General features: G+C 42.5%; 1 protein-coding gene across 2 annotated transcripts in view; it reads right to left on the bottom strand.

The window, feature by feature from the left end:
- Positions 1-5,494: 5,494 nt before the first annotated feature.
- The window catches only part of PINX1 (PIN2/TERF1 interacting telomerase inhibitor 1), a 73,977-nt gene continuing 66,294 nt past the window's right edge, over positions 5,495-13,177 (bottom strand). For both annotated transcript variants that reach the window (XM_014456859.1, XM_006081915.2), the window contains exon 7: positions 5,495-6,201. In XM_014456859.1, coding sequence (XP_014312345.1) covers positions 5,728-6,201 — 474 coding nt within the window. In that variant the 3' untranslated portion in view covers positions 5,495-5,727. The remainder of the gene's footprint in view (positions 6,202-13,177) is intronic.

Genomic DNA, 13,177 nt, shown 5'->3' with positions numbered 1-13,177 from the left:
TTGAATTGTTGTAGATGGCCCTAGACCAGTGGTTGGCAAACTGCAGCTCACGAACCACATGCGGCTCTTTGGCCCCTTGAGTGTGGCTCTTCCACAAAATACCGACTTCTGCGCATGGACCACGAAGTTTCAATCGCACTGTACATGCGCGCCTGCACGTGGTATTTTGTGGAAGAGCCACACTCAAGGGGCCAAAGAGCTGCATGTGGCTCACAAGCTGCAGTTTGCCGACCACTGCCCTAGATGTTAAAGCCACAGTGAAAGCATAGGGGTATCCATAGCAATAACAGGTACAGAAAGTGGCCTGGAAAGGATGAACAAGAGTTCCTTTCAGATCCTTTGAATCTGAGGGACCCTCAGGATGATTAATTGGAGATGCGGAAGGAAAGCTTGACACTGACCAGTGGGGGACAGATCCAGACATGGGAATTGTTCAGAAAGAAGCAGAAACATTGGTCACGGGTGTGTGTGTGTGTGTGTATATATATATATCCAGTAAGTATATATATATATATATATATATATACTAGAGGCCCTTTGCAGGAAGATTCCTGCAAGAATAGGGCTTCCTTGGGCCTATTCCTGCAAGAATAGGGCTTCCTGTGGCCGGAGCGAAGCTCCCTTCTCCGCTGCCTCGCTCCCTCCCATGTCCGCTGCCTCGGCTTCCTCCCTTCTCCACCGCTTTGCTCCCTCATGCTGTGCTTGGCTTCCTTCGATGCCAGTGGTTCTTAACCTTCTGGCCCTTTAAATACAGTTCCTCATGTTGTGACCCAACCATAAAATTATTTTCGTTGCTACTTCATAACTGTAATGTTGCTACTGTTATGAATCGTAATGTAAATATCTGATATGCAGGATGGTCTTAGGCAACCCCTGTGAAAGGGTCGTTCGACCATCAAAGGGGTCGCGACCCACAGGTTGAGAACCACTGTTCTATGCTGTCTTCACTCCACGCCTGCATATGCAAATTAATCGCCATCTTTGTTGGGTTAATTTGCATACTCATCCTGATTGGCTGGTGGGCGTAGCAGAGTGACACCAATTTGCATGTTTCTTTTATTAGTGTAGATATATATGTATATGTGTATATATATATATATATATATAGAGAGAGAGAGAGAGAGAGAGAGAGAGAACACAAAACCTCTGAGCAAAACATTCAAGCACTTTCTGTCTCCTGACAGCCAAGGAGTATTTAGGAAATGACACTCAGGAGTTTTAGGGAGTGTAGGGTAGGTGAAAGGAGATAGAACAGTGGAGTAAAGCCACTCACCTGGGGGAAGCTGCATAGCAGGTGAGGAGGAGGGTGAAAGAGAGGACACTCCCAACAGAGAAGGCTCTGTGGCACTCCCCTGGATTTCTCACAGCTTCATTCCCCAAGTTTTGAAGGCTAGAGTTTGCCTTCAGGCTTCCATTTCTTTAACAAATGTTTAATATTTGTTGTTCCATCCCGGGTCAAAGGGTGTCCCCAGTCCCTAGGCAAAGTAAGGCTACCTCAAAGCTAGGTCTCCTAGTCCTTCTATACCCAGTTCTCTCAACAGATATGCCAATAACAGAAGGGACAGAGGTGAGGGGAGGGGCTGGCGAGAGGAGCTGGGATCTATCTTTCTCACACTCTCCACTTCGGCAAAATACATTTTTAATTCACTCTATGTGGAAGAATTTGCATATAATTTTGCTAATTTATCACAGCTAGAAATGTTAGTAAGGGAGATCTGAGTAGGAAGTCACTCCTCAGGTTCAAGTCAAATAATGAGTTAGCAAAGAATGGCTTACAGCTTACTACCCAATTTGATTAACACGATTAGCATGAATGTTAAAGGTGATGAAACCCCCCAGTGTGGAGGGCGCCAGGTCCTGAGTACATCCCACTGACAGTGTTCTAGGATAAGGAAACACATCCGAAATGACACGTTGATAGGTCTTGAATGCGGTAGGTCCTGTAATGGATTAGTTACTCAGTCCTGAATTGGCCTACGCTTAGTTCAAAGTTGGGGTTCAGCAAATTGTTTTAGAACAAATAACGGCTTCTGGCATCCACATTACCTTTCTCAAAGGAAAACCAATACAGGAAATACAAACAGAAAATTTAAGGTGTAACTAATTACAAAATCCTTCCATTGGCTAAATAATTCATTGCAGTTTTCCTTAAGTTTGCTGCTAACGCTTATATAAAAATTCAACTCAGGTGAGAAAGAAGAGCTCGGCGAGCATGTCTGCAGTAGCCCACACACTGCCACCATCACAACACTGGCACCAGACGCAGTCCTGGGCCCACCCACCTTTTTACCTGCTCTCTCTGCCTTTGCCCGCCTCTTTCCCATCCCAAAAGGGCTTTGTGCATGCCATTTTAGTGGACTCAGTATTTCCTAACTAGATCGTATACTTTTATGCATGGAGTCTAGCATCTGTTTTATTAGGATGTGATACTAATTTGTTCACTAACAACCGAGAGCTATGAAATCACACATCAGCAGGGATCTGACCTCCCCAGCCCCAGCGCCAGCACAACAGGCTCCAAACTGCAATGATTGCAGAACCCACGAGATAAACAGGGTGACAGTGGGGAAGTTCTTACTCAAATCTAAATACAGCCGCTGCTTGCTGGTCCAGGCTGAGATCACTCAGGTAGATTGTGCCGAAACATTTCTCTGATGCTGTTTCTAAAAGAGCAGGTCCTAGCTTGCTCCTGCGGGAGTCAGCCAACAGGTGAGGGAGGAGAGAGGCAAGATCCGCACTGTGGTATAAAACCAGGCTCATTTAGGTTTTGTATTTCAGAAGTACCAGTATTTTCTGCAAATTAGAAGAAACTGTCTTTTTTTCATAGACTGGCAAACAGGTTTTAAGAAGTTGAGTTACTTACCCAATTTCCCACCAACCTCTTGACCAAGTTGGGAAGGAACATCCGTTGAGAATTTCAAATGTACAGGCTATCCGCAAGTATTTTCCACAGCACATGTAAGTAATGCTAACTCCAGTTCATTGTAAAACTCTACCGTTTGCCAGCGGCTTCCACTGGTTCTCTGGGAGCATCATAAATCTAATTATAAAAACTGAAAGAGGCCCTTTTATAAAAACGGCGTTTATCTGTAAAAGGGGGTAACTAACAATAGTGCTTACTTACTGGGTTGAGGATGACATGAGCTGATTTATTTAAAGTGCTTGGAATAGGGCCAGGCACACAGGACCTCATGCAGCAATAATTAATATCTATTAAAATTAACAGAAGGGAAGGAAGGGTGCTGTAACATTTAAGAACCTCTTCATTGGCTAAATCTTTTCCAGGGTACCTGCTTTCCCTATTTAAACTGAAGGATGCCAAGGAAAGCACTGAAGAATACAAATACATTTTTACCAAGTGAAATAATTAAAGACAAAAATAGGGTTCATATGTTAACAATTTAAGAAATATCATGTCTATGAAATGCAACTTTCAAGCGTATATATTTCAATCTTCCACTTAGATCCGGAAAACCAAGTGGCCTATAAGAGACACTTGGGAAAAATGAACACTGCAGATTTCTAGTGAAAATTAAGCTTCCACATCCTTCAAAGTAAAGGGTCATACTGTCTGCTCTTTGCTGAGCAAGTACTTCTTTCTCAGGCTACCCTGAAATTCCTAAAATCATCCAGGAATTCTTTTTGCAGCCCATTAAAATAATAAAAATTACAGCCTACAGTATCTATTTATTTAGTTGCATCTAATAATCTTGAGATGTTTTACCCTTGCCTTGGAATTCTCAACTCCAAGAACTTTCCTTCAACACCTCCCTACCCTGGTCTTCCTGGCCGGCCCCTTCATCTCACCTGCTTCCTAAACCCCCACCTGCTTTCTCCTCCTGCACACAATTCAGTATATTTGTGTGACTCTCATTTTTATTGGTTAAAAAAAAGTTAAAGTTAATAAAATAAAAGGCAGAAAATATATGTTAAATATATATAAATATATTAAATATATATTAAACATATATATTAAATATGTGGATGGAGAGGAAAAAAATATTTTGTAAAGAGTATTCCCTTTAGGTTTCATACATTCCCACTCCCTTCTGGAACTCAGTTCATTTACAAGATAGGACAAGCAGAGATAATTTGGGCATGTGCCCTCTGTGAAGAAAAGTGACTTTAAAAATCTTTGGTGCTTTAATAGATTGGACCATAGCCTGGGACTCTGAACTCTGGGGGGCCATGATAAAACTCAGACACTAGACCTCAGGCTCTGAATTTTCTTTGTGGGTAGTGTGTGTGCTTTTTTAAACAATTCAGAATTCTTAAGAGACCAAAACCGAACATTCTTACTGTACTTTCTCAATTTGAAGACTCTCAGGGCCATGCTTCATATCTAATGTATGAAGGCCCACCCTCTCTCCTCCAGAGTCAAAATCAGGGCAAAAGGTCATCAGCTTGCATGTATTATCCAGTAACAATCTATCAATCAAGTGGAAAAGAGCACCGAGCCTGCACGCCCTGCCACACCCCCACAGCCACTCTGACAGGTCTGTCAGAAGCAGGCCAGGCACCAAGATTGCAAGAGCAGGACGGGCAGCTGGCAACTAGAAAGGGGTTAGAAGAAAACTGGAATTGAAAATAAAGGGGGAATGAGGATGAGGGAATAAACGAATAAAAGGATGGAGAAGAAAAGAAGGAAGAGATAAAGAGAACAAAGAAAGGAAGAGAGGAGAAACAGGCAGAGAAAACAACAGGGCTGGACCTCTAATTTATAAGCGTGCATTTTCTTCCTAATTCTGTGTCCCAAGGAGGGCGTGAAGTTATCTGGGTAAACACACACAGGGAACGCCAGGGTGTGGCAGAAGGCAGTATAAACACAGCTCGGCGACACCACTGGGTCTGAGCAGGACTGAGCTGAGAAGTATCTTTTACATTTATGTGCTATTAATACTTTTAAGAACATTCACAGGGTAGTTTCAATCTATAGAGTGAGTGGTTTACAGATAAAATTAATTTCCTGATCTTAGACTCCCAATCTTTTAAGCTTCTGAGGAGCTCCTGATCGTTATAAATAAGGTGGAGCCCACAATAGGGGATCTGTCCCCGAGCATCACCACACGGCCTGTCTACTCTCTCTCAGGGAAGGTTCCACTGTTCCTAGTCAGCTCACTTAGACTGCAGTCTTGGGAAGGAGACCTCAGAACACCAGGCTGCCACTGCTTAGTGAAGACAGGGCATTAAAACATTTCCCCATCAAAACTACACCAAATCAAACCAAACAAAAACAAGTCTGATTTGGAAGAGTAATAATATAATACCTACTTGGCAAAAATGTATGGTTGGCTATAGAACAAAAAGAATGATCTGAATCTAAACTATTGCCTCTTAATCCTTTAATTAGACTAAGTCCTTCAGAAGGAAGCACAATTCATTGTTACTGAAGGAAATCAAGAGCAAATATAGACTGACATACCTACACACATGTGTGCACATACACAACTTGACGTGTTCATACGAATATGAATGAATACTCACAGTGAAGGGCTCAGAGTCTACAAAGAAATTTATTTGTTCATGAGAGTCATGATTTGAAACATTAAAAAGTCCTTGGAAAATGGTTTGGGGAAAATGTGGTGAGAGGGCGAGACCCAGCAATCCGCGGGCATGTTAAAAGATGTGCACACACTCTTTTGGGTGAACTCTGCTCTGACTCCAGGCCAAGGCAGCCTGGCAGTGCCCTGACACCTGAGTGGTTAGAAGGCCCTGGCTCAAAAGAATTTACTTGGAATCTTTCTTCTTTTTCTTCTTCTTTTTCACTGGTGTTTCATCTACAGTAGCATCCATTGCTGCCTCAACCTGCTTTTGTAGCTTTTTCTTTTCTCTCTTTTTTTTGGGCTTTGGTGGTAAGTCCTGGTCACCAAATGGCCACATACAGTCTTCTCCATCCTCAGCAGAAGCATCAGAATTCTCGTCCCCCTGAGGGTCTCTGAGCTGCTGCTCAGCCTCGTCTCTCTTTTTCTTGGTCTTGGGTTGGGTGTAATTCTCCACATTTTTATTTTTTGCCTCTTTCTTTCTTTTCTTTCCCTTTTTCCTTTCCATTTGGGTCTCTGGAAGGTCAGGCCCTGCAGCAACAACCTGTGACTTGTTCTTTAGCTCTGCCATCCGCTTGGCAAAGTACTCCTGGATGGTGAAGGTGCTGGTTGTCGTAGTAGAGTTTTCATTCCCATCTGGAGTGGCGGGACTGGAATCATCCTAAGGTGTGGGAAAAGATTAAAACTGGTTAAACACCAGCTGTGTACTTGTCAGGGCATCCAGGAGGACTCCAGCTGGAGCTATTGGCCCTCAGCAGTTAGAGACCAGGCCGAGTACCAGGTATTCCTCGATCCCCCTTGTATCCCACCCGGATAGAGATGAACTGCAAAGCATAGAACAAAGTGGAAGACACTTTGGTTGAATACTATAGGGGGTGACAGGTTGAATAGATTGAAGATACCTTCAGAAAGTTAGCTGGAAAGTCACCTAAATGAAATTCGGAATAAACAGTACCTTAGCAACAATGTTATACATGGCGACCCCAGTCTGCCATGAAAAAGAGGGACACCGAAGTCCTCGAACTTTGTGATCTTGTCAGATTCTAGGTCTGTTATGGATTACTCAGGCCTTTGCACTGATGTGGAAACTTAGATGCCACATTCATATGTTAACCCTTCCTATCACAGGAGCCAAGTGCCAACCTGGAACCTGGCGTGCTGGGAACACCTTCTTTCTCCTCCAAAGACAAAGTGTGGGCCCCTGGCACCTGTTCCAGGAGAACAGGCACCAGGGCTGGAAATGCATGCGTTCACCTTCCTCCCAGAAAGAACAGGTTAGCATGGCAGCCCTTATCCCCTCGGCTGAGGATGAGGAGAAGGAAGATGCCTCCATCACTACTCTGACATGAACCAAATACTCAGGTCTGTGTTAGTCTTGTTTCTAAATATGAGGAAGTACTCACAACAGCTGAGATTATGTAAGGTTTACATTTTAACTTCAAATAAATACGTTCCACTGTAAGGCTGGAGAAGAGAGAGAAAATTCATGCCTTAGTAGGTTGGGATAAAAAAAAAGGAAATGCTGGTGTCACTATATGGGTTGCACCTGGTTGGCAGTAATGTGATGAAAACATAGGTGTGGAAAGGGAGTCCCTTTATGATGAAGAATATAAGGACTATGCCTTTTTAAATATTTTTACTGATTTTTAGAGAGAGAGCAAGGGAGAGGAACATTGATGTAAAGATGTAAGAGCAGAACATCAACTGGCTGACTCCAACATGCCCCGCACCGGGGATCAAGCCTGCAATATGGGCATGTGCCCTGACCAGGAATCCAATCAGAAAGAGATGACACTCAACCAACTGACCTACACCGGCCAGGGCAGGACTATGCTTTAAGGAAAGTCAATTTTTAGAATAACTTTGCCCACAGAGACTTTTAAAATAATCAAGCCATTTAACAATAATGCTAAATTTAAGTTTTCATAATTACCCGGCTTCTTCCTTCATATTCACTTATTCACATAGGAGGAGACTGGTTAGTCGACCCTCTCATGTTGAGAGGGTGGGAAAAGAGTTTTCTGAATGACTGTTTCCAAATTAGGACTGTATAAGTTAGTCCGAACTTGGCGGGAAGAAACTCCAACTTTATTACAAACCAGCATGTATAAATGGACCATGCATTTTCTTGATAGAGCAGAACTTAAATGTGGGCTCAGGGGAATCAAAGTAGCATCACATTTGAAATTCTGGCAGAATCAATATCATATAAATGGACAACTGGATTTTGAGTGGCCAATGCCCTAGAGATCTCTCACCAAAGGTACCTTACAAACAACATCACACCTCATCTAATCAACACAAACCTTATTTTACCCAGGCCGAAAAAAAAAAAAGTCTGTGGTCAAAGTTTAAAATTTCAAAATGTAAAATGCAGAACGTGTGGAATAACCAACTGGGCTTTGGAAAGAAGTTTAAATGTTACCTATCTGCATTTAATTTTGGCTGGAATCCCACCAAGTAATTTTGAGAAAAATTTAAAAATAGCTGTCCCAGGAGACGAAAACAAGGTCACTTAGTCTTTCTGTTCTTCAAATGTGGAAAGAGAGCTGAAATGCTGTGCGGCAGAATGGAAAATCTCAGGGCTCTCTTGGTGCGAGGCAATCCCAGTTTGATGGACAAGAAAGGTCTTGCCTTCCCTGTAAGGGCACACAGCCACACACAGTCTCTGTGAAGGTGGCCTGTTTATGTAAAATAGGTCTCATCTAGTTTCATGGCATTAAAAGGAGTTTGTCAACTCTTCTGGAGTGTATCTGTGTCTCAGGAACTCAAATTCAAGTGATAGTCTATGGCTCCCTACCTTGCTCACCTATTAGTCCTGCTTTTCAGTTAAATCATGGGAACCAATTGCTGGTATTAATCACACTTTTCATTATTAGGAAATATAAAACAATTTTTGAGTCACCTGTTGAATTCAGAGGGACTATCTAATCCCAGGAAATAACCATGCTCATAATAACTCCTCCAGTGGCAAGGACTGTAACAACCATGCACCACTGCGCACCGGGCTTAGCAGGGCATGGAGACAAGCAAGAGAGGTGCCAGCACCCAAATCCTATTTATCCCGAGGAAAGTGTAGGCAGAACAATGACTTGCTGGGGAGAGCCCTTTAATGCCAGGGGCAGCCGCCCTCCCACACTGCTGCAATGTATGTTTTAAAAACCATAGAAACAAAGGAGGAATAGGATGTACTAGTAAATCTGATTCCAGTAGGAGCGATGCCCAGGACTCATATTTTACAAGCTCATAATTTATGATTTTATAAATCATAAACAGTTTTACTACTGAGATTATAATCCCCGTGTCTATATTCTTGGCCATGAATATGAAAAATGTACACCTTTCCAAGAAAAGGAATACTTTTCATATCTACTCTCAACTTCAAAGTGAACAGGCACTGAGAAAATCACCAGTTACTTAGCATTTTGAAACAGAGTCAACTTGCATCTTCCCAGTTTCCATTCAACACATAACACAACCTCAAAAAAATCTGTAATACCAATATGACTTTCACTACTTTGTAAACTGTGAGAATGTTCCAATTTGCTAACAGTATTCTAAAAACGAGTAAAATAAATTTACAAATACCTTGAAAACTTTCAGTTCCATACAAAATACTATCAAGGGACGCGTAGTTAATGCATTAATCATCTTACAGTTATCTAATCCAGTCAAATCAGTAGGTTAAGTTAGGTAACTCCCAAGATCTCTTGAAGGCCTACAACGTACTCCTCTGTGAAAAAACATTTGGGTTGGCCATTGCTCTATGATCAGGAGAGAGAGAAGGGACAGTGAGGCAAGAAAAGCAGGCAGCAGGGATGAGTTTGGTTCATAGACACCTATTACCCCAACTGTCCAGTCAGGATGCAGAAGTGATAGCAATGAACTAGAGTCTAGCCACATGGAAAGGATATTTTCCATCACCTGAACGAAAGCATACAGCCAAGAGCAGATCCAGTAATACCACTTAGAGAGCTGGATTACTGAGTCAGTTTTAAGAATTTGTTTATACAGATGCTAAAATCAATAAAATGGGAACCAATTGCTGGTATTAATCACACTTTTCATTAGGAAATAAAAAAAAAAACTGGAGTGATTATTAACTGGAATACAAATTTATTTTAAACTTAAGTCCCGGAAATCATCCCAACACTTCTAAGACAGGTGGTAAAAAGCTGAAACTTTTAAAAAATGATAATCAATCCCCACTTTGTACTTCTGATTTGAAGATTCTCTTTTTATATACCTTGGCTTAAAAATCTCCACTGAGCCTTCACAGCCCCTAAACTTGTGCTCTCAAAAGGCAGCACGTGGGGAACATGCTAATGGTGCTCTCTGGCTGGAACGGAAAATGTGGCGGGCTAAGGGAATGCATAACCTGGCAATGTCTCCCCTGCCTTTTACGCTTCCACAGTCTGAGCTTCTTCAAGTCCTGCTCCAATGCCAACAGTTTCCCTTGCTGTCTAGTATGGCACAGGCAGGCTGTGACTTGGGTACAATGAAGGATAAAGGTGGGCGAGTCTGCACGAACAGGAGCGAAGGCTCTGCCTGTGGAAGCCACCAGTCCTTTTGCTGGCCAGGGTGTCCTGCCCCTCAGCTGGGCAGGAACATGTCACATGTAACATGCATGTCCAGGACCAAGCAGTATACCTGAGATGAAGAAGCTTTTCAAAGAGCCTGGTGAGGAAATGAGCAAAATAGTTTTTTAAATATCCCCCTAGATTTGTAATATCCACTATTCTATGTTCCCTATCATTAATTATTAAAAAAGACCCAAACGCACAGTTAGACCCCTGAAGTATTTTCCACATATTATAGAAGCGACTATTTGTGAAATACAAATAGAACCAGTTTCTGTGTTATTCTAAAAAATGGTTTCACAGATTAATCTTGTCTGTTCTCAGTAAATGTCACAGTGTTCTCATTTCTTTCAGAGCTGGTGAGTGTAACAATTATGTGTTAAAAAAAATACTGACCATGGATTTCCCCAATTACAGTGAGGGCCTTAATTTTCCCCAATCAGTAAATATTCTGTGGGTTAGAGCTTAGGAGGACCTGTTCCCACATCAGGACTCTCAGGTTTAAAGTCACAGGAGCCCTGCAAGATCGCTCCACTCATCACATAAGAAACTACCCTCTGTGGCCACACCTTGGTGTGCTGAGAAAGCAGCTGTCATCTCTTAGACGCCTTTAACATGCCAGTCACTTATCATCATATGTCATCTTATGCGACGCTCATAGCAGCGATCTGAGAGGCATCCTCTCCATTTCTCAGAGGTAGAAACAGACTCGCCCTTCTCCTTCCATTACAGCACTCTAACTTCCAGCCTGCATCACACAGACTCACTTGTCCCTGTTTCCCTATATAACTGGTCATATAATCAAGGGACCAAGGTCCACACTCAACTCTATAAGGGCACAAGTTAACTGATGCAAAAGCTTCATGTAAAAAAATGTCCCCAGAAACAGACACTACTATCTAAACAGAAAACCGCTATTAGCTAGTTTGTAATCCATATAAATAAAATATAGCTTAAAGCCAGGTATAAGAGTTTGTACTTTGTCAAATTAGCATGTGGATGTACCTGACAAAGTGTGAGTGCTTTAAAGCAGGAAGTAAAACCGAAGTCCACCCTTCCACCTAAGGCAGGACTCTCTGCTGGAGAGATGTCGGACAACTTCCACCTGGGCACTTCCAATACCGACTGTGATTAGTTGGTGTGGCAGGTGGTCCACTCCACCGTGACTTGCTTTGTCTCAGTTTTCTCCTCAGTAATAGGCATATTCAAGTGGTTTATGGCTATACACTGTATGAGTGTAATGTCTAGTCTAGAGCCAGAGAATCCTAAAGCCTAAACCTATTTCTGGCAACTCTGAATTACCACTGGAATTGGGGGTGGGTTAAGGTTGGTGGGGGGAGAGGGGATGCAAAGAACACAAGACCTTGCCGAGAGAACTCCTTAAGACATCAATTATGATATATCACAATCATCTCAGGTGTCTGAAAGATGCCCCCAACTACGCATGCCAACTTTTCTCAAATGTCTACACAATTATCAGTCTGTTCTTTGTTTTGTTTAGGTATTCTTTCCAGAGGCTTTGCAGCTCAATGAGCATCTGCTCAAGCTCTTCTGGGTTCCTCTGTGTTATTCAAACACGTGTACTGAGATGGATTAACAGTAAAATGCCCAAATAAAGTAGACGGTTTTATGATTCTCATTAGAATGTTGTTAGTATCTTTTGGACAGAGAATTCAGTGCGGCATTTGGGGCATATGCACCATAAATATAAAATCTTACTACTTATGATAAGCATACCAGTCCAGGGATAGGGTTTCAAAGGCAAAACCTTTCATCTCACAGCCTTTATCATATGTCAGTGCTGATCTTAAGTGACAAGGTGATTGAAGCCTTTTGATTTCCATATTAAGATACAGAGGTCATGTTGCAACAGTAATCCTTCAATGAACTTTTCTCATTGAAAGAAAAAGTAGGCACCGAGAGCTCAGGGGTAATGGATTTAGCAATTGGGGTTCTTAGCTCTGAGAGCTCTTACTTCTGATGAACAAATACACACCTCTACCCCAGCCTGTCTGCTGTCAGCTCGGACTGGATTAGTCTGTGAAAAATTAAGAAAGCTTGGCAAGTGAGTAGTCTGAAAGAACATCTTGTGTGTGTTTCAAACTTTATAGCAGGATAGTTCTGACAAACATGAATTATGTCTTGACATTACTCCTGGGGTTTAGACATTACACCTATTCACTTTGGACAGATTAATTCAGGTAAAAGTGATTTCATGACTCATCAAGCTGGGGCGAGTGCTGGAATGTGTGGGCACCAAGCCTTTGCTGATACAGGGGGGCAGAATGGGCTGATGGAGTCACTAGTTACGCGGGACTACAGTGCTCCTGCAGGTCCTGTGTATGTAGTCAAGTGCATCATCTCCTTGAAGATCAAGTACAAAACTGTCTCCTTCAACAAATCTGAATCCCTCCCTGTGGAATATCCTCATCTTCATTTCCAGTGACTAGTAATTAGTTACTTCTATTTTCTGGTTTTGTATAATTTGCTTTGTAAGCATCTTCCCAAGGCAATTTTAAGTTCCTTGAGACAGAGACAATTTCTATTTCATTTATATTGGGCACATCCTCTCTAATGAGCAACAAACGTATGAGTGCTCAAGGAAAGCACAAGAAACACCAAGCCCAAGCAGATCAAGGCTGGGAAGCACTCCCACTGAACCATAAGCCTTGTATTTGTTGGCACAAATGTGTCGGCACGCCAGCGAATGACTAGAAGGGGTTTGGAAGGGCAGGAAGGAAAGAGAGAGTCAGTGTTCTGCAGTGGATATTCTTCCCATCCAGATAAAACCATTCCCTTCTCATCAGATGCCACTTTGCCTCCTGGTGCAAACTGCTTCTCTCACTGCAGCAAGGACATCTGAGTGCCTTCTGGTGTGACCATCCCATTACTCCCTGTGGGCTTAGTGACATAGAGGAACCCAGTCAGACAATCCATACATTTCTCCTCTGGTCTGTTATTCCAGGTTGGCATAGTCACCTCCCTAGAGATGAGCAAATTGGAAACAAGTGAGGTGCTGTGATGTACGGGAACCACCATATTCATTCTGTGCGACTG

The sequence above is a fragment of the Myotis lucifugus genome, unplaced genomic scaffold (genome assembly GCF_000147115.1).
Source record: "Myotis lucifugus unplaced genomic scaffold, Myoluc2.0 scaffold_1, whole genome shotgun sequence".
NCBI lineage: Eukaryota > Metazoa > Chordata > Mammalia > Chiroptera > Vespertilionidae > Myotis > Myotis lucifugus.
Note: the sequence above shows the minus strand (reverse complement) of the source record. Positions and strands in the feature narration are given on the sequence as shown.